The sequence below is a fragment of the Corticium candelabrum genome, chromosome 15, assembly GCF_963422355.1.
Source record: "Corticium candelabrum chromosome 15, ooCorCand1.1, whole genome shotgun sequence".
NCBI classification, from domain to species: Eukaryota; Metazoa; Porifera; class Homoscleromorpha; order Homosclerophorida; family Plakinidae; genus Corticium; species Corticium candelabrum.
In genome coordinates, this window is record NC_085099.1 from 3,821,820 (window position 1) to 3,843,778 (window position 21,959).

General features: G+C 44.3%; 4 protein-coding genes across 6 annotated transcripts in view; 2 read left to right on the forward strand and 2 right to left on the reverse strand.

Moving 5' to 3' along the window:
• LOC134190504 (rab GTPase-activating protein 1-like) overlaps positions 1-4,128 on the reverse strand; it is an 11,735-nt gene extending 7,607 nt beyond the window's left edge. The window contains exons 1-9 of one of the 2 annotated variants that reach the window (XM_062658958.1): positions 4,065-4,128; positions 3,000-3,747; positions 2,863-2,910; positions 2,602-2,801; positions 1,979-2,045; positions 1,814-1,916; positions 1,688-1,760; positions 754-868; positions 359-676 (exon numbers count right to left, since the gene is read on the reverse strand). In XM_062658958.1, coding sequence (XP_062514942.1) covers positions 359-676; positions 754-868; positions 1,688-1,760; positions 1,814-1,916; positions 1,979-2,045; positions 2,602-2,801; positions 2,863-2,910; positions 3,000-3,728 — 1,653 coding nt within the window. In that variant the 5' untranslated portion in view covers positions 3,729-3,747; positions 4,065-4,128. Of the gene's footprint in view, positions 1-358; positions 677-753; positions 869-1,687; positions 1,761-1,813; positions 1,917-1,978; positions 2,046-2,601; positions 2,802-2,862; positions 2,911-2,999; positions 3,748-4,057 lie in introns of both variants that reach the window. The other variant, XM_062658959.1, reaches the window with a different exon arrangement.
• LOC134190506 (probable alpha-ketoglutarate-dependent hypophosphite dioxygenase) lies at positions 4,118-6,013 on the forward strand. Its single transcript, XM_062658961.1, has 7 exons — positions 4,118-4,352; positions 4,949-5,080; positions 5,148-5,219; positions 5,295-5,387; positions 5,446-5,591; positions 5,716-5,815; positions 5,873-6,013. Exons 1-7 carry the CDS (start codon positions 4,173-4,175, stop codon positions 6,011-6,013), a joined length of 864 nt encoding a protein of 287 aa, XP_062514945.1. The 5' UTR covers positions 4,118-4,172.
• LOC134190505 (uncharacterized) lies at positions 5,999-8,035 on the reverse strand. The gene is made up of 2 exons (XM_062658960.1): positions 7,728-8,035; positions 5,999-6,764 (listed from the first exon to the last, which is right to left on the reverse strand). Exons 1-2 carry the CDS (start codon positions 8,032-8,034, stop codon positions 6,088-6,090), a joined length of 984 nt encoding a protein of 327 aa, XP_062514944.1. The 5' UTR covers position 8,035; the 3' UTR covers positions 5,999-6,087.
• A 9,231-nt stretch (positions 8,036-17,266) lies between these two features.
• On the forward strand, positions 17,267-21,525 carry LOC134191291 (uncharacterized). Of its 2 annotated transcripts, XM_062659891.1 has the most exons (9): positions 17,267-17,421; positions 19,129-19,231; positions 19,294-19,405; positions 19,468-19,577; positions 19,684-19,793; positions 20,481-20,690; positions 20,764-20,934; positions 21,015-21,066; positions 21,138-21,525. In XM_062659891.1, exons 2-9 carry the CDS (start codon positions 19,150-19,152, stop codon positions 21,329-21,331), a joined length of 1,041 nt encoding a protein of 346 aa, XP_062515875.1. In that variant the 5' UTR covers positions 17,267-17,421; positions 19,129-19,149; the 3' UTR covers positions 21,332-21,525. The 2 variants fall into 2 exon arrangements, with proteins under 2 accessions (XP_062515875.1, XP_062515876.1); XM_062659892.1 differs by lacking the exons at positions 19,129-19,231; positions 19,294-19,405.
• The last annotated feature ends 434 nt before the right edge of the window (positions 21,526-21,959 follow it).

The following is a 21,959-nucleotide window of genomic DNA, read 5'->3' on the forward strand; positions in this document are numbered from 1 at the left end:
TCCACCATGTAAGGCGGAGATGGCCTAACGTTGAGGCTATACGTTCACAGGTTTCCATGTTGGAACGACGCCACACGGGGAAACACGTGAAAGACACGTGTTTTGGGCAGAAATTTGTCCAAATTACTGATACGTCCAAATAAACATGGTTGTACTGTACATAAAAGGCAAGTCCATGTATTTAAGTACATGTATTATTGAGTAAGCGAGACACATAACACCCATACACACGAATAAAAAAACATTCAGTATAAACACAGCCACATATGTATCCACAACACTGTCAACCAAACAAACAGAAACAGCAAGCAAATACAAAGAAGTCCAACATGACACCTGAAAAACTTCACACACTCACCTTTCTAATCAAGTGAACGAGTTGTTTGGAACGTGACTTTCCATCCCATTTTCCTATCATCGTCGACCACGACTGAATTTGATCGTCAGTCCACGCAGTTTCCACTGATCCCGAACCGGACATCAACGGCTCGTCGTCTTCACATTCCTCAGTTGCATCGACTTCTTGGTCACTATCTGATGCTGACGCTGGATCGGTATCTTTCACACGATTCAACAGAGCAGAAAAGGGTCCATGTGATCCGGTTCTCCGCCTTTGTGACAGAGTGACATTCTCCAGTTTGGAGACAATGTATTGAATGAGACCATCAGTTGTTTCCTTTGTACAAACAACGCACATTCAGTTGTACTTTAGGTTTACTGTTGACTGAGTAAATAAGTTATGACATAACATGCCTTGCTTTCGTTGTCATTTTTAACAGTCACGTGGAATGTTTCTGTGTTGGATTGTCTCATGATGGTAGGCAGCCAAAATCTTTCAGTTGTCTTATACACTCTTACTGGAACCTCTCTGAACAAACAAGTTGAATTAGTTGAACCAGGGAAGATAAGAAACAAACACACAAGCAAGCAAGCATGCAAACAGAAACAAACAGACAAACATGCAGACAAACAGACAGATACACAGACAGATGGATAGACAGACAAACTAACAGACAAATAGACAAACAAACAGACAGACAGACGAACAGCCAGCCAGCCAAACAAACGAACAAACAAACAAACAAACAAACAAACAAACAGACAGACAGACAGACAGACTTGTAATTATGCTTAAAATAAGAGACAGACAAGAAATAAGAGACAGACAAGAAATAACAGACAGACAAGAAATAAGAGACATACAAACAGACAGACAGACAATCAGACAGATAAATAGACAGACAGCAGACAGACAGATGGATAGATAGACAGACAAACACACAGATAGATAGACAGACAGCAGACAGACAGATGGATAGACAGACAGACAAACAGACAGACAGACACACAGACAAACAGCCAGCCAGCCAAACGAACAGACAAACAAACAGACAGACAGACAAACAAACAGACAGATAGACAGACAGCAGACAGACAGACAGACAAACAGACACACAGACAAACAGCCAGCCAGCCAAACAGACAAACAAACAGACGGACAGAGAAACAAACAGACAGACAGACAACCACACAATCAGACAGACAGACAGACAGACAGACAGAGACAAGCAAACCATGTAGAATGACAAACAAGCAAGCAGAATAGCAGACAATCATGCACAACGAAAACAAGCAGAGACACACAAACAAAAAACCAGTGAGAGCCAGCAGCAACACTAGATCATACCGAACAAATCTAACAGAGTCCTTAATATGCTCCAACACGAAATCGACAGCAACAGTCAAGTAGAGAGTTGACGCTGAAACACAAAACATGGCAACAAACAACTGTCTAGATCAAACAAAGTCTCACATTTAGGAGTCTCTGTGTTGAGAATGGCAAATTCGTCTTGCTGACAATTCCAAATACCTACAACTTCATAAGCCTTTCCATCCTTCACTGCACCACTAGACACCTAAACATCACGACTGTTGGCTGTACATATATGTCAGTTGGTAGTTGAGACTACGTACATACCATTTCCAGCAAATGAAGACTGCTAGCTTTACAGTTTCTTCCAGGACAAACAAGAATACCAAAACATCTAGACAAAAAAGATTAGAATTGCCTTGCAATATGGCATAATTGCAAACAGCAAATAAATTGTTTCAATACACATGGAGATGTAACTGTAAGGGAAAGCATGTGTATATTAATCCAGCAGGAAAATTGTTGCATTAGCCACTGCTATGACAAGCAGACCCTGAACTTGAAATATTAACTACTCCTAGATTCTTTATACAAATACTTCGTACCTAAGATTGACTTACGATAAATGATTTTATAGGGGAAACAACATGCCGGCATATTTCTATTGCAACTGATTTCTATTTTAATTAACTAAGTAAACGAAGCTGAGTTTTCACCACTCGTTCCACAGCTATGAGTATTTTAAAGAGCTACGATTGACTTGTCACATAGTGCATGCACATGGACACACGGACACATGGACACACACACACACACACACACACACACACACACACACACACACACACACACTTGCACGGCAACAGTTCAATAAAACACTAAAAATTTTGACTGTGCCCAGAAAATCCATAACCAAAATGTCAGCAAACAACAGAACGTCAAGCATTTACCTTTGAACTGTTAGCAGCTTGTTGCTTGTCTGCACAATCGTCACCACAATTCTCTTCAAAAGATTCTGTCTAACCTTGAAACAATCCTTATCTCGTGTGACAGATGAGAATCCACCTTTGCTGTCCTCCTCCAAAATATCTACGGTTATGTCAAAATCAAACTCATTGCTCTCAAACGTGGAAGGTGGAGTTTCCTTCTTCTACAAAATCGTTCAACCATACAAAGTCGACCAACACTAATCTGTATAAACAGAAACTCACTGTGGGATTTCGGAAAGCTTTTCCAATTGATTGAAGGATTCGATAACACTAGACAAACAGAAAAAGGAATGTTGGCAAAAGATACATTAAAGTTGGCATCAACAGAAAATACAAATTTTAAGACAACTGTCACTCACCGATTCTTCCTCGACACATCGAAACACATGGCAATGAAATATTTCAGCATTCCGATAACCGGTCGTAAATGACAAATACTCTTTCATTCCTTCATCTTTCCCTCTTGCACAGAAGAGCACGTGACGAATTCGATGAACAGACAACGGAAAGTTTGTCTCGGCATCGAAAAGCGTAATAGAGCCCGTATGAGACAAGGGAATAGACAAGTGAACCTCGATTGCCTCTCCACCTTGTTTCTTCATAGTATTCATCACTCTGTTCAGTTCCACTTCACTACAAGGAGCATTAACTGTTGCTGTGCCGATAAACGTCACTCCACTATAGACAGTACGATGTCCTGGCTCATCATCACTACCAGTGCTTGAAGGAGGACTCACAGGACTATCAATACTGGGAATATCCATCACATTATCAAACTGAAATTTTTTTAGTTTAGAAACGTCCTTCGTTTCTAGAGATCTTATCGACGTTTCGTCTGCTTCATTCTTTACACGTGACGTGTCTACAAACTTTTCACTCCCATTGCCACCACTTTCATTTCCGGCATCCATTTGTGTGTCACCTGTCTTCACGTCATCCTCAGGAACATCAACGGGTTGAACCTCTCCACACACTTCTTCCTCCACCTCCTCATCTGTTTCCGACTGTATATGCACAACAACATTCTCAACTGTCTCCTCCAAATCGTCGTCGTCGTCTCGAACTTCTAGCTTCTCTTCGCTTGCCATCTTCTAGAGCAGTGTAGAGCTAGAGAGCAGACCAAACAGCGTCAGTCATCGCACCAAGGTCAATCATTTCATTGCCACGCGATTTTCTATTCTAAACTAGTCGCTAGCTGGCTTGCTACAAGTGTGTCAATGTATGGAATGACGTGGTAGCTATCACAGAGTGACGACGAATGGGTGTCGGTGCTTGGATGTGCGAGGAGTGGGAAAGGAAATAGGCTAGCTGGTTCTCTAGCACTTCCCATAGGCCTACGTCTAATACGGTGAGACACAACTATGCTTTTTACGTGTACCGTAAATAACTACAAACGATAACAACAGATTGCACCGACCAGTCACCTGTTGAACGAAAAATCTGGACCCAAACGCTTTCAACTGGACAGCGAGACTCCCGTATGTCAATACAAAGCCCCGGATGTCTTGTGCAGTCATTGTGATTAATTAATTATGTGCACGAGCGAGCAAATCCAATTGTACAAGCAGCAGGGATTTCTGCTGCTCGATTCCGTTTTCTCGGATGAAGAGATGGACGAGTGCTGTCGCGAGTACGACGCGATGTTCGAACGAGCAACGAAACGCGGAGACAGACTGGAAGCAACGTGGAAGGGAAACTGGAAGACCGACGAGGTACGTTCCTGTTCCGCAACTACAGTTCACAGTACGCCTCTGCAGAGCTTCGTGAAGTTTCTGTTTACATACCAAAGAGATTAGGCTAACACGCATGCGCGTAATGATACAATGTAATTATATAATTAAATAATAATTAAATAATAATTAATTAATTAATTATATAATTATTGCAGTTTTGTATGAATAGCGGGTCAATTGCTGTTTTATTGTCTAAATAATCAGTGCAGTATGACAGAAGTCTGTTGAGATGGTGGCAGAATTGGGTTTGTGGTAGTCTCAGACCCTTACCCCACCCTCATGCCGTTTGTGGGTGCCCTCTAAGTATTTGTGCATACATAACAGTGTTTCTGTTTGTCTCGACTGAGACTGTGCTATTGGACTGTAGCTTTGCTGTTGGCCATTTCTCTGAAAACAATACCTGTTGTCCTAATAGCGTTGTGAACATACCTTGACTGATGGACCACCCTTTTGTATGACCCATCTGTCCCTACATCAGTCTGTATGTCCATCTATCTCGTATTCCAGCTACCGTAAATCAGTTATATTAGTTTGTCTTGGGTTTGACTTTGTGTTGTGTGTTTCGCTTTCTGCAGGAACGAAAGAAACCGTCGAGCATCCTGAGCATACACAATCTGCAATTCCACAGCGCCACATTCACTCGGATGTTGGTCAAGCCAAAACTCAATGACATCCTTGCTGACCTAATGGAAACGGACAACATCCAAGTGAACGAGACTTCACAATGAAAAACTGAATTCATACAATGTGACGTGTATTTGATTATAATTACAGTTGCACCATACAAAGGCACACATCAAACCTCCTAAGCAAGGCAGTCGATTCCCAATGCATCAAGACTACCAAGTCAGTGGTCATAGATTAAGTGTGCTACTTAGAGACAATAATGCGATCGTTGAATCTCTCTTGGATTGTCTGTAGTATTTCCCTCATGCCAAACACACCATGATTGCAGTCTTTATTCACCTAGAAGATGTCAATATTGAAAATGGCTGTCTGGCAGTATATCCAGGGGTACAAAAGCCATGTGTCGTTTCAATAATGAATTGCGTGTAACTGTTGTAAAATCTAGTCTCATAAACTTGGACCTCTACCAGACCACGGATCTGAGGGCTATCACTTTGTTGATCCTGAAAAATTTGCTATAGACAACGCTACTCCAATAGAAGCAAAAAGAGGCCAAGTTGTTGTCTTCCCATACACATTAGTACATGGCAGGTATGTTTGCAATAGTAAAGGTAGTGTTGACTATGGGTACTAATAGGTATGGCACAGAAAACTAGAAGGGTTGGATTGTGAACACGGTTTGTAGTCTAATGACCATTTTTCTCATCTCTCACAGCTATCCTAATGTCAGTGACATTCCAAGACGGATGATTCTGTTTCAGCTTAGAGCTGCAGATGACTACTCAACAAAAGAGATTCACATTAGTCCTGGACAAGTAGGTGCACTTGATCTGATACGTTGGGGTGATGTATTCTATTGTGCATTTTCCTAGGGGTTGATGCTGAGGGGTGCTAATGATGGTATGGAGGCAAATCTTGATCTCCGTCACCTCCATGGTGATGAAGCTGTCGCTTCTGCTAAAGCAGCCTCCGAATTCAATGAACCACCAGAGAAAATATTCAAAGACAAATAAGATTGTCAAATATTGAACATAATTGAGATTATTTTTAGTACCCAAATCGGTTAATGTTGTACCTGTTTTATATGTCAAAAATGTGGTAGCAATGCTTTTATATACTTCGGAGGGTCAGTGCCCCATCCACTGGCCAAAACTTGACCAAAGTTGACGACATCGATCGTTCCACCCTGAATTCTCTCTAGAAACTGGGTCCTGATGCTCTCCTCATCATGCAACACTACATAATGCCAAGCTGGTTTATCTCTGTCTCGCCCTCGTACAAGATAGCATCTTTGACTCAAATTCCCGCTCAGTAGATCTTTCCATCGCCAGTCATGTGGTGCCTTGCACTCTGCATTTGGTTTCTGTCCACAGGTGATTTTTGTAAAATCCAGATGAAATGGTTTCTGGCCTTCAGGCAATTTTTCTGCATAAAAATACAAACCGTCATCCTTAAACCTCACCGAATCCACAGAATAGTTAAGCTCTCGTGCTATTTGATCACGGTGACAAGAAGAGAAGACTTTAATCATATATCCTCTCCTTTTTGCCTGATGGCCACAGGCTGGTATTCCCATGCGATCGAATTCTTCTACACATGATAAACCCCAGTTGCCAGCATAAGGACAGTCGATGATAAGAGTTAAGAGTTTGCTTCGGAAGTGCTGTTGATAAAGATGAAGTACGTCAGTAAATGTGATGCGGCCTCCTCTGAAGCACCAGCTACCAGTCTCGGACCCACCGTGGCCCAAGTACCAAATAAGAACTGCAACAACCAATGCATTTCTGAACACAAGAACAACAATCTTCTGTCTACAAAGCACGCAGTAGAACAGAGCATGCAGTATGTGCTGGAGTATTTCTATATTGGTATTCATTTGTTTTCCAAGCCCAGTCCATTCACCAGCTCATTTTTAAGTTGAGAAAAAGCAGGCATATTTCACACAAGAGAGTTAGTCACAAAACCAACTAATCTTGTCTCACAAAAATATAAAACAACTGCTTAACTTAACTGACAAAATATACACAACACAGAGAAGCCAAAGTTAACAGCATGTATATCACCAAATATTAGCTGCCTGTTCAGGAGCGGGTACTGAATTTCTCAAGAAGGGGTTCCTTCCGTTCACGAAAGCCATCCATGTGTGTGTGTGTGTGTGTGTGTGTGTGTGTGTGTGTGTGTGTGTGTGTGTGTGTGTGTGTGTGTGTGTGTGTGTGTGTGTGTGTGTTTATTAAGTAAGAACTGACAATTTGTGTAAACTCTACCAAAATTTGAGTAACACTATACCTTACATAAAAAATCTGACAGTGTACTTGACAGGCTCTTAGTTTGCAGTTACTAGAAAACCCAGTTTTGCAGAACCCTCCGAACTCCCTCTAGATCCGTAGCTGCTGTTACAATCTTATAGCAGTGGCAATGCTGGATCTCCCAAATTGGGGAGACCAGGTGCTGTGGTTTACAATTTCTGAGACCTTGTCTATTGTCTGTCTACACCTACTAATACTAATATTGGAGGGCCATGACCTCCCTAGCGACATCACTGCTCGCAGTTAATTAATTCCCCAGCTCTTTTACTATACAAATTACAAACTACTTGAATAAATAACAACAACTGATTGCACTTAATATAATAATAATAATCATTGCAATTATGATTGGCTTTATTTCAAATACTTTAGTTTACTAACTTAATTAATTCATTAACATATTAATCACTCATGAGCTTGCCTGCTGGTTTCAATGTCCGTTTCATGTGTAATTCTATTTCTTCCATGTAGTAGTTCTTGTCTTTTTCTTCTCCCTTTTTGTCCTGTAGTACAGAAGTAATTTTCTTCTTGGGGTCGCTGTCTAGGCGATATTGAACTACGTCCAAATCACAGCGACAAGACGACGGGAGGTCGCTGTTGTCTCGGTCGGGATTCGGTTTCCGAGCAATTACATCAGTATTTTCGGCTTTCCCGGTGGAGGAGATGACGAGGCAGTCCTGCTCTGGCGGAATAACGATCCCTAGCTCTTCGTCATACTTAGTCTCCATTGTCCGGGACATGCATGCCGTCAAGGGACTATACCTTGCACTGTCAGCGCGCGAGAAGCAGAAAGAGGGCGCGCGTTAAAAGGGACTGTGCAATGTAATACCCACTCAATTTTGCTACATATTGAAAACAATGTCATATTTAGACGTCATTGCCGAGTTAATTAACTAGTTCTACGGTATCCGTAGGCACCTCGCGTTTGTGAGTAACACTTCCAACGGAGCTTTCAGACTGTCTACTGAAACGCCGAGTCCTAGCTAGGCAATACGTATTTGTTTCAACATGCAAACTTCCTAGTAGTCTAGATTACGTCTAGAGGCCTGGTATAGGTAGTCGTCGTTTTGCGATCGTGATCAAGACAATTGAAATGTACAGTCTAGGTATGCACTCAGTTCTGTTGTAACGACAGTGGTATGGTATTTACTGACATAGAAATTGATATCGGCAAACATTGACTATCAATAGTGTTAGATGCAGCACAGTGTAGTAAAGGATTGATTGTAGTATGGGACGTGTGAATAGTTGACTGTAGGTGGCATTCGGCTAGTAAAGGTGTTCCTTGGTTGTCAATTACACACAATCCCTAAAATACAGTGTTAGATGCAAACAGTGTAGTAAAGGATTGATCATACTGACGTGTGACTAGTTGAGTGTAGGTGGCATTCAACTCCTGAAGGTATTTCTTGGTTGTCACGTCCACTCAGTCCCTAGCTACAATACAAAAGGATGGGGCGACGAAACTTCATGAAGCATTTTCTTCGTGGTTTGGTCACTTGCACGAATCATTCTTAGACTCATCTGTAGTCGGACACGGAAACGATTTTTATGGGTAGGTCCTATCTTGAAACGTGGTACTGGGGAGGAGAAATTTGAGATTTGTGTGTACACACACACACACACACACACACACACACACACACACACACACACACACACACACACACACACACACACACACACACACACACACACACACACACACACACACACAATTATATATATATATATATATATATATATATATATATATATATATATATATATATATATATATAATTATATATAATTGTATATATAATTATATATATATATATAATTATATATAATTGTATATATAATTATATATATATATATAATTATATATATATATATATAATTATATATAATTATATATATATAATTATATATAAATGTATATATAATTATATATATATATATATATATATATATATATATATATATATACAATTATAATATATACATATATACCAAAAGCTCGATGGAGGCCCATATAGGACCACGCCCATTTCTGTTGTGCGACCCGGATTAGAAACCTCGCGAAGCGCCGCAATTAGTTGTATTACTTCAATTAAATAAATGACGTATATTGAATGCTGCCACGGTTAATTAATCAAAAGGGGCGATTATTATTATTGGATTGGTACTGTGTTAGACTTGTTGAGAAGAAGGACTGGCTACGAGTCTAGTACTGTGTGTGTGTGTGTGTGTGTGTGTGTGTGTGTGTGTGTGTGTGTGTGTGTGTGTGTGTGTGTGTGTGTGTGTGTGTGTGTGTGTGTGTGTGTGTGTGTGTGTGTGTGTGTGTGTGTGTGTGTGTAGTAGAGCATGCTCGTACGAGACAGCTAACCTAGTCTCGCGTAGCCGGACCCTTTCAACGTCATACTTTCAGGTCTGGCGCTGTTAACCGGTTGCTCGATAAACGGGCAACTAGAGACCGGATAAGCATGGCACTACTCAGTACTAAGTATACTTTTACTCATCTCTTATCTACACTGGCTGGAATTTCCTTGTCTTCGATTTCGTCTTCTTGCGAATTGTGTTAATTAACGTTGTCATGTGAGCGACGCAGTCATGTCTCTGCGAATGTGTAACTTCTATGGGTACTTACACAGCACTCAGGGCGTCGACGACAGCTTAGACGTATAGACCGAGAGGTGCCATATATGACCACGCCCCTTCGACCTGCCTCGCTACGCTCGGCAATTTACTAATTAACAAAAAGCAGCTGCAGGCTGAGTGGACGTCACATGTATGCACAACGCTAATTAGAGTGCGGCGTCTATTCAAGAGCAACGTTTACTTGTAGCTAACGGCGATTATATAAGAGATTAGAATTTGAGCTGAGATGACGATTTGATTGACGTGTAATGCTGTTCTCGCCACACAAGGCTAACTGCACCACTCGCACTCACGTTTCCCGTCTATTGGCCAACACACACGCGACTACTGCACGACCGCCAACACACAACCGGGAACCCCCACTCTCTCTCTCTAACTACCCGGATCATAATACAACCTTACATTACCCCCCGGTTCACTAAAAGGCACGCCCTCGTGCCGTCAACTCCCAAATATCCAGTTAGAACTACCCACTATTCACGTTCAGTCCCGTCGTCGTTATGACTGTTTTTGCCGACGTCTTCTTCCTTTCCTTGCAGGACAAGGCACTTCAGCAATCTCTTGGGGACACGGGCGTACTCTCTCCACATTCAACCACTTGGAAGGCTCTTCTGGTCGGCCTACTGGTCTCACTTCAACGTTGTTCTCCGTTGTTTTGATTACCCGGTATGGACCTCGAAATGGCAGTCCAATTTTCTTTTTCTTTCCAACCTCCTCTTCTATGAAAACTCGATCGCCTATCCGAAAGGTGTGAGGTTTCCGGAATCGGTCATATTGCTGCTTGTACCGCTCTTGCGCATCCTTGATCCTCATCTGTGCATTCTCCCAAGCAACAGAAAAACCTAGCAACATGTCCGTTTTGTAGTCATCAACGTCCAGTTGACCCAGGCCAGGCTGCTCTTCCAGGACCGTCTCGGTCGGTAGGCGCGCGTCACGGCCATAAACCAAATAGAATGGCGATTCTCCGCTGGAACTATGCGGCTTGACACGGTAGGCGAAAAGAATATACGGTAGATACTTGTCCCATTCCGATCCATAGAACGAAGCATGTTTCGCGATCATGTCCGTCAGTGTTCGATTCAGCCTTTCGACCATACCATCGGTTTGTGGGTGATAGGCCGAAGTGTTGATCTTTTTCATTCCTGTCACTCTACATATCTCAGTCATCAGTTCGGATAAGAAGTCTGCTCCTCGATCTGACAAAAGTTCATTGGGCACTCCATGTCTGCATATGACGTGTTCAACTAACAGCTTGGCTATTGTCTCTGCTCTATGGTTGGATACGGCGAAAACCTCCGGCCACTTCGTTAGGTAGCCTAGGAATACCACAGCATATCGGCTACCTTGAGCTGTCTGGGGCAACGTTAGCACGTCTACTCCAACGCGATGGAAAGGTCCTCCCACTGGTATAGGTTTGAGCGGAGGTCGGCTCTTCCTACCGGCCCCGGCCCTTGACACACACGTCATACATGATCGGCATTGTCGACGTACATCATTTCGCATGCCATCCCACCAATATCTTCGAGCTAACATTCCGTACAGTCCCTTCTCCGCAAAATGTCCTGAGAACCGCCCGCTATGCGATTCAGCTAGCAATATTGGTCTCAACTTCTCAGGCACCGCTACTCGTACCCTGTGGGGTGGTCTTGTCTCCACCAAACACAATACTCCGTCAATCAGATCAAATCGTGGGCTTGCCATAGCAATCCTGCGCGCTTTCGTCTCGTCTGTCGGTAGGATACCTTCCTCCAAGTACTTTATGACGTCAGCGTAGTAAGGGTCGGTACGTTGCTCTCTGCCTATTTCCGGCAGACTATCGTCTCCTCCAGCAGGCGTTGCGATCCCTTCCGGGGTCTCCTCCTCGCTATCGGCCATGTCCACCACAGCAACTGACTGTGAAGTTGTCGACGATGTACCGCTGCATTCAGAGCCCAAATCACCCTCACCTACCGTCATATCTTGCACTGGTGCTCTAGACAACGCGTCAGCATTGCCATTTCTGCGGCCCGGTCGATACCGTATTTCCGGACCGATCTCCTGAATTGCCATGCCCCAGCGAGCTAACTTACTAGAAGGGTTCGGAGTGTTCCATAACGACTTTAGCGCGGCGTGGTCAGTATATACTACTGTACGATGTCCAAGTAGATATGCTCTGAAGTGCTTCAATGCCCACACGACCGCTAAGGCTTCCAGTTCCGTCACACCATACCGGCTTTCCGTTGGGGTAAGGCTCCTGCTGGCGTACGCCACTGGATGTAACTTTCCATCTTTCTGTTCCTGTTCGAGAATAGCTCCGAGTCCATAGCCACTCGCATCTGTCTCCACGTAGAAAGTTTTGCTGAAATCCGCGTACGCTAGAACTGGCGTGGTCACCAGCCTCTTTTTCAGGTTGCAGAACGCTCTTTGGCAATTCTCTGACCAGTTATACTGCACCCCCTCTCTCAAAAGAGCTCGTAGTGGGTGTGTTAGTTCGGCAAATCCTGCCACAAACTTCCTGTAGTAGGACGCTAATCCTAGAAAGGAACGTAATTCCTTGACATTCTTTGGCACCGGAAACCGTTCAATAGCTTCAGTCTTCCTTTTATCTGGGCTAACTCCATCCGTTGAAATCATATGACCTAAGTATGGAACTTCCCGACTCAGAAACTTACACTTCTGTGGTTTCAGCTTCAGTCCAGCTTCGGTCAGACGGTTAAAAACCTGCTCAAGATTTTGGAAATGCTCTTCGACTGAGTTTGAAAACACGATAATGTCGTCGAGATATACACCACATATCTCTTCCAATCCTGCCAAGATCACCTGCATTGCTCTTTGAAATGTGGCTGGAGCGTTGCACAGCCCGAAGGGCATGACATTGAACTCGAAGAGTCCATGGTGTGTTATGAACGCTGTTTTTGGACGAGACTGTGGGCTCATCGGTATCTGCCAATATCCTGACGCTTCGTCTAAGCAACTGAAGAACTGGGCGCCTCCTAACCTGTCAATGAGATCATCTATTCGCGGAAGTGGAAAAACGTCTCTTCTCGTAATGGCATTCAACCTCCTATAGTCCACACAGAAACGGTAACTGTTGTCCTTTTTCTTGACGAGGACCACAGGGCTCGACCACGGACTTGACGACGGACGAATTATTCCTTGTGAAAGCATGTCCTCCACCATCTGCACTATCTGAGGCCTCAGGGAAAACGGTTCTCTTCTTGGCCTTTGCATAATGGGCTGGTGGTCTCCCGTCTCAATCTCGTGTTCGACTAGATCTGTTCGTCCCAGCTCTCCTTCCAGGACGGCAAAGACATCTGCGTGTTGCAGAAGCCATTCTTTCACTTGTTTTAGGACCTCCTCGGGCAACTCACTGGCAGAGAAGTCTAATTGGGACAACAACGTTTCCTTCCTCTCCTTAACTTTCTCTGCGTCACCCTCACTCATATCCACTCTCTGTCCAGATACCGTATTCACAGTGTGTTCTCTCTCCTCATCTGGGGGCACAGCTGCGCCAAGCATGTCTGTATTCTCTCGGGACAGACGGGCAGCATCGACCAGATCACAGTCTTCCACTGTACCTACAACTTCTCCTTTGGCGGCCTTAGACAGTGTGGCCTCCCCATTGGTCACCAAAATTTGAGCCGCGCCATCCTGATCCAGTACTAAGATAGTATCCTCAGTGAGTAGCTCTCTCTTCCTCTGCCAGTCACGGTTGGGCTCAAAAATAACCGGTTCACCAGGTTTCCAATCTCCTTCCACCCGAACCTTCACAAACGTAGCGTGGTTTGGGGGAACTCGACATGCTCCAACCAGTCGGACATTGGTCCGGGCTGCGTTTACACTCGACCCTCCTGTTGCACGGCGGACTTCTACGCTAGGGGCTAAGGATACTAGTCCTAGCTTCAAACTGGCCTCTAGTCCCAGCAGACAAGGTGGCTTAGCCTTCTCTGACACAAACACAGGTACTGTGGCAGTCAATCCGTCTTTCACAGATAACTCAAGTTCGACTTGAGCCAATACCGGGATCTCCTGGTGATTGTAGTCCGTTAGCCTTACTCCTGGTCGTTTCAGATCACTACTCCGCACTTTACCCTTCCTGGCCACCTGCAAAAGTACAGCTTCCGAAACGATGCAGACAGGAGAGCCCGTATCTAGCATTGCTTCTACTTCACAGCCCCCAACTAGGATTCGGGAGTAAGGACGTGGTCCTACCGCTTCAGTGACAACCGCTACCTGCTCCTCTTCCTGTGTTGCTGCAACCGATAGTCGTAGCCGTCGGAGCTGCAATTCCTCGTATTCCTTTTTAGCCCTTTCGATTCTCTCTTCCAGGCTCACTGACTCTGGTGACTGTTGTACCACTGATACCTGGCTAGGTTTACTTCCTTGCTGTGGCTTGGTCTTGACTGGTCCCTTATCTCCTCCTAAGTCAGGACAGTCAGATGCATAGTGTCCCTTCCGTTGGCATTTGAAACACCTTATCCATGGCTTCCTGGTTGGACCTCCAAGCTTAGCTGAGGTAGCGATCCCTTGCTCAGCTTCCTTGTCCTGCTCAGTTTCACCTGGTATACGGGTATACGGGTTAGAGTGGACTCAGTTGTTACTTGTGCAGTATGCTGCTTGACAGCCTTTCCTCTGGGATTTCCCCTAGCAGACACTCCAAGCAACTGTTCCTCTACCGCTTCTGCCATTCGCGCCTGGCTTACACCATCTTCAAACGTATCCAAGGGGTACTTCAAGTGTGTCTTCCACTTGGTCAACAGTCCCTGTTCAAACTGACCGAGTAGTATCTTGTCTCGCAGTTCGTTGTCCATGCTGTGCCTTTCAAAAGCTTGCATCATCAATCGCTGTAATGCTTCTGCGAAGTCACTAACTGACTCTCCTTCTCTCTGACGTCTGCTGTTAAATTGGTTACGCCTGTAGGATTCCAGTCTGACAGGTTGCAACACCTTTATCAACGCATCTCGGGCTTCTTCATACGTCCTGCGTTGGTCATCTTTCAATGACTCGTACATCCTCAGTGCCCTGCCTCCCAAGTGGACTTCAAACTGCAACCGCCTAATCTCACCAGACCAACCAGCCAGCAGAGAGTATCTCTCGAACTCTTTCACAAACTGTTTGAAGCCATCTTCGTCATTGACCCTCTCCCCTGTAAACTTTTGCAACCGAGGAAGACTCCAGGCCCTCATTGCACTGGCAACACTCGACTCATGACTTTGATGCTCCTCCATTTGCCTACCTGTCTGGTTAGTAGTTCCCAACGATTGGCTGCTAGCGCTCTCTGCCCTCTCAGCAACATCCTCTGTGCGTAATTCGTCCTCCTCCAAGGGTGGGGCTATCTCTCTGGCATCCTCCAATTTCTGGACGAGCTCCTCAATTTGTGAATCCCGTTTTGCCAGCATTTCCGTATACTCATTGCGCATACGCTCCTGGTGCGCTCTCACGTCATCCAACGTCTTTTCTGTTCTATCTCTCACCTCTTCCTTGGCTTCGAGCACTTGCAGTCGAACGGATTTCCGTTCTTCTTCGAGCTCTTTCTCCAGCTGAGAGACCCTCTGCAGCGCTTCCTCTAGCTGAATCTTCTGTTCTTCTACCTGGCGGCGAAGTGACTCGACTTCTCCCTCACTCGCCATGGTCTGCCTCGATCTCAAGTTGTAACGCCTCCCGAAGTCACTCTCCAGGACGGTTTCTCCCTTCACAACGCGATCAAGGTGTGTCTGTTACCACGCCCACGAACGTTCTAGAACAGCACGTGACTCCCGCGTGAACTGCGCGTGATTCCTAGTGCACCCGACGAAACAGTCTGTCTCGCTCACTGTTTCGTTCCACACTTACGTACTGCTACGCTTGACGATTTCAGCTGCTCCGCTTGAGTCTGCTGACAGCACTCTTCTGCCGCTCGTGTACGACGTCACTCTCCCGGACACAGGCCCCCAAATGTAATGCTGTTCGCGCCACACAAGGCTAACTGCACCACTCGCACTCACGTTTCCCGTCTATTGGCCAACACACACGCGACTACTGCACGACCGCCAACACACAACCGGGAACCCCCACTCTCTCTCTCTAACTACCCGGATCATAATACAACCTTACAGACGTGTGATGAAATCGTCTAGATTTCCGAGTCTACGATGCACGAAATCGGACGCCATCCTTAAAGAGAACTTCTTGCGAGGACAGTCAAACTCGACTCTGTCAACGACGTATGTTTATTAGAAACCCATAACGACTCACTGCCATGGATTACAATAGCAACTTGGGATTCCGAGGCATAGCGTAACGCGCGCTATTTGAGGTTCGAGCTATTTTCCTGTACTCAAGTGTCACTATAGAAAACCATCAAAGGAGCTGAGACAAGTTTGTAGTGGATTCAATGTGGTATACTTTGATCGAAAAAGCATCTAGCGCGCGTACACCACGGTGGTCGCAAGGCCAGGTTCCGCTGAGCATGCGCATTCGAGTGGCACGAAGTATGGATTTAGTCTGGAAAGGAGATTTAGTCTGGGCAAAGATGAGGGGCTACTCTCATTGGCCAGCAAGGGTGAAGTTCTCTTCGTGCGTTTCTGTGATCGTTTTCTCTCACTGTGTCTGTATAGGTCGAACGGAGCACAGTCCAAGGAAAGTACGAGGTGTACTTTTATGGAACGCACCAAATGTGAGAGGTCAGTGAGGAGTCTTTGCAGTTTTAGCGCGTCGACGTTGTAAAAACGTATTGTCCATTGCTATGACATCATTTAGAGTGATGTCGGCTTGGAGTAGTCTCGCGTAGCCAAACCCCTCCCCTTCTTGATATCTACCGGCGGGAAAGGGTTTGGTGAAATTGCACACAAGTAGTGTTGCCAGCCGCCACCGACTTCCGGGTGGCAGATAATTACATTAACGTAAACGTGTAATCAATCCCACGCAAGGTGACTGTTAGTTACACAATGGATCCGGACTGTTGTGCTTTGTGCTTGGAGTCTCTTTTCATCAAACGCAAAGCAAAGTAAAAGAAACGGCTCTCAAAATGCTCAAGTAATGTAGACATCTTGGCAAGTGTAAGTAGCCCCTAAACGCCGCACTTTCCAGGAAGTATTCAGGAGGTACAAACCAAACCATTTGGTAAGTACGCACTTTCCAGGAAGTATTCAGGAGGCAAAACCACGTGTGTGTAGCAGTTCAACGAGACGATTAGTGTCTCTTGCAAGTGAAACGGTCGTGTCCTGGAAGCTAGATAGCTAGATAACCACGCAGGCCACGCCCTACTCTCCTCCCTCATGCTTTAATTGCCATGACCTCTGCAAATTAGATGTATACATAAAGCAAGTTGGCACATATTATTTTTCATTCTTGGCCCTCCGAGAGAGCGTTCGACTCGAGCTTGAATCCTTTTTGTTGACAACAAACGCAAGTTGCCATTACATTCAACTGTACTGATACACAGTACATGTCACACCGGATCTAAGACAAAGGCCTGGATCTAGAAGACTCGTCTAGTGATACGTCTATCGGAAGTGAGTTCAACTATTGATTATCTTCTTCTGCCTAGAGAGATTCAGAAGGGCATACACTAGAGTTGGGGATGTCATAGGCTATCTTGCATGCAGCGTAGTACGTACATTTTAGTACGTCATGTCTCAAACACAAACGAATCTAAGCATGCGCACTCGATTTCAACATCTAGGCGTACTAGACACCTAGGCGTAGCCGATACGGTAACGTATCTACTGTTTGTTCTACGTCCTTGCCGGTATGTACAACCGTCTGCTTCGAGCAGACCTCCGTCTATTGCATGTGTGTATGTCACAGAGGCATATAGGAACGGCATTCAATGTCAAGTCGGGGTGTTTGTCCCTAGCCTCGTACCCAGGCCCTCTTGCGCGCCCGGATCGTTCACTCGACTTCATGCACGCACGGAAGCTGTTTCGCTGTCCGTTCAACAGTTGCGCGCGACATTGTCGGCTTGATATTCTAAACACGTCGGTTCCGAATGCGTGCACACATTACGCCGATTTCGGGGTAATTTATGCGCGCCGACGTGTACCAGGCCAGAGGGCCTGCAGCTGGGTACGAGGCCATCCGTTTGGGCTCTGCGTTGGGTTTTGAATCAGCGCTACACGGGTCTGGGAGTCTGGGAGACGATTTTGAATCGGCGCTACACGGGGCTGGGAGTCCGGGCTAGTGAATGGGTGGGGTACAGTCATAGGAATTACTTTTAGTTTGACTGCTGGTAGCTACTTACGTACATATAGTGGTAAGTATGTTTGTATTTACAGGAGACAATGTTATTAAAGCCTTCTGTTATTGGCAATATCGGGTCACTGCTATAATAATCACAGTATACTGGAAGTGATCACGAGAATGAAATACAGATGATGGCACTAGCATCCCGTCTATATATACATAGATCCAACCCCATTCTGTTACCACATACACATGGATAGAGTGACATACTACACCCGAACAATCATAACTGTATTACAAATTCATGTCTGTATATACCGACAAATTTTGGGGAGGCCTGTACCCCAGGTCCCCCATAGCTACGCCGCTGCATGGTCATTATAGGTATACTAAAAACGTTTCAAGTTTTGTCATTAGGTTTAGGCACATACTAATGACTAGCTTTTCACTGTCCGTCTATATATATATACATGTTTGTGTGTGTGTGTGTGTGTGTGTGTGTGCGCGCGCGCGCGCGCGCGCATGCGTATGTGCGCGTGGCTGTGCTTAAATATAGTGGTGACAATAGGCTGCTTATTGGGAGGTATGCCCCTCACCCCCCGTGGTTGCTGGGCCCCCCGTGGTTTCTATGCCTAGGCCTGAGTGTGTATGTACAATCAAGTTGGTAACCACTCGCCCCTCACAAGCCATCATATACTTAGTGTCCGAGTAGCTTACTAGAGTAGAGACCCTTTTCCGCTGTGGCAAGAAAGGGTGTGTCCATCAAGCGTTGGCTATTATATACTTTGGCTATTATATGTGGCTATATGTTCTAAAATGGTTTTAGAAAGACTTGCATTGGACAATAGTAATGGTATTTTTGAAGACAGTTGGTGAGGTTGGGAAAACTAGGGTGGAATTTGGCATTGGCTTTTGGGGTATTTTGATTAGCATTAATATTTTTAAATTAATATTTAAATGTTCATGTATACATAGGTATGCCACATTAGATCTCACGACCACCCGAACTCAAGCATTCTTAGTTTGTGTCCATGTAGATTGGCTAGACTCTGCACTGCATGTGTTTTGCTACAACTATGAATGCAAATCCCATCGTCAACCGTGAAAGAAGTGCATCAACGGATGAGAACGGAAGAGAAAGTCTGTCGTTCTCATAAGTTGCATTCTTTCACCAACGACATCAATAATTAATTAATATGTAGATTCTACAGCAAAAGCCTGCAGACTAGGCTATTGTTCAAAGCATCTCGTACTAGTAGTACATGGCATTGGTCACGGTCTCGACAAAGATGCCAACATGGATAAAACTCTGAAGAAGTTGGATTCTAGAAAAATATCTGTTGATTGGTTATGCGAATAAAATAGGTTCGTTCTAGGTTGCAAGATGCGCTTCAAAAAGCAAGGAAAAACAAAAGAATGAAGGAAGAAGAGTACGTAATGGAGATTCGAGCTGTAGATTGGCGAAATAAACTACCATTGGAAGACGGTGAGTGCACATCTACAATTTGTTTCTTTACTCTTAGTCTGTCTACCAATATATGTACAGTATATATATATATATATATATATGTATATAATGTAATGCCCTTTAGAAGCTTTGCAGAAATGTGCTATTGGTGAGAAAATTCCATATTTAAGAGACGCAGTAAACCTTGGATTGAGTGACGTCCTCTACTATCAAGATCCTGTTCATGCCAAATCAGTAAGAATTTGTTGCGTACGGTTTTAATCAATATTATTTTCATAAGATATTAATGAGGAAGCTGCTTCCTGTGTGTTACATGCCGTCGTACATGCTTGTATTGATTACTTATATCTAATTTTAATATTTCTAGATTGGTTTTCCACTGTCCACTTGATATTAATTAACTGTATCAACAAAATTTCAACCTCGATTCTGTATTAATAAATAATACTTGTGGCTCTTGCCGGCATGTCTGGAATCTTACAAACTAGAGAATTTTGAGTATCATTTTCGTAGCTGCTCAGTCACACCAGATTGCTTTGTTAGTCTACATTGCATGCATTCTATGAAACTCAATGTGAGATGTTCTGTCCTTTGCCTGCATGGTATGATCACAAGATCAAAATGAAAAACATTTGGAGGTTCACTATTCCAATTAGAGGAGCGAGTTGTCTAATTAATTAATTACACTGATAGTACGTCAGTACCCTTACCCCAACTTGCATATAAAAACTAGATATAAAGCAACGCAGTGTGGTTACTACAGGTATTGCATAGCTGTCCTCAGCTTAGCGTTGTGTGTGAGATCAGTAAACCAGCACAACACTTGCTAAATCTTATTGCGTTCCCTCCCCCCCCCCCGTGAATTAGTTCGAGAAGCATTATTTAATTGGATGAGGATGATGGTCCTTTGGTCCTTTGTAGATTGTCACTCAAGTTTCGCGTGAGATGAACATGCAGTACAAAGAATTTCTTGACGAAGAGAAGCTGACGTCTTGTCCAGTGTCAGTGTTAGCTCATTCTCTGGGGAGTGTCATTGTCTATGACATCTTGACGGCTCAGTCTGATGACTTTCCATGTCAACTGAGAGGATCAGCACCAACACCAGTTGCTAGTGACAAGTTACAATTTACAGTATGATACACAACACAAGAACATATATACCCTAAACAAGAATATTTCAACTTAATTCATCTGGTTAATTAAGGTTGACAATTTTTTTGCCATTGGTTCTCCTCTTGGATTGTTCTTGACGATCAGAGGTGTTGCTACCGACCGTTATTGTAAAAGAAATGGCGTCGAGTCACGTGTGTTCTCCTCGATTCCGCGGACAGTCTGCAGACATATGCACAACATCTTTCATCCCGAAGATGCCATAGTGAGTAAACATTCGTTTTTGACTACTTTGAATGCATCAATAAGAAACCATTTTGTGATCGTTTTGCAATCTTTATGCAGGCTTACAAGTGGGATACCTTGGAACCAACTCAGGATACAACAGACAATCCAGGTACAGTACTACACACATTGAGAGCTTGTTAGAGTACGCTACACATTTCTAGTGTATCTGTTCTACATCAGGAATGGATTCTGAAGGATATGACATTAAGCTGGCTGAAACCCAAGAAAGTCTTCTAGAGAAAGTGGGAAAAGTACTCCCCCGCGATGCACCGAAATTGCTAGATCTCGCAAGAGCTCGGAAAGCTTCCAAGTTCTACTGGAAGTCGACAAAACTTATGGAGACGGTCTTGGATAAAGTCTTCGATATAAAGTGAACACACTAACACCCATAAACAAATTGTCAATTTGCTTCCAAAAAGATAGACTGCACTGCGATTGTTTAATAGTTGCTATGCACGATGTAGCTCAAGCTAGAAATGCCGTTGCAATCGATAGTGATAGCATTGCTGTCTGCGAAGATGATCTGTCTTGTTTGTTTGACGGAGTAGATCCTGTCCAATACTCAGAATGCCAAAAAATTCACGTGGCTGTCAGGTTTGATCACACGTTGTTAGAATATAGTCTCTAAAGTTTGAGACATATCCATGCCAGACATTAATTCATGCACATTCAGGAAGGCCCAAACTGTGCAACATTGCCTACTTGATGTTACTATGCTTCACACATGTGCACGCACGCACAGTCTCACAGCCCAGATGAGTTCTGTTCTGTATGACACGAAGCACCACTAATTGTCAAACCATAAGTTTAGTTAAACGTGTCGATATCATACTCCACGCTCTCCGCTTCTATAGGAGTGTCTCTTCCCCCCTATATCACCCACTGCTGAAAACTAATACCCTGTTACACGAATAGCGAGCTGAGCCATGCCAGCCCGTGCCAGTCCAGCATTCTAGCCCATGTTTACACGACACACTCTGTAGGTGAGCCAATGCTTTTAAT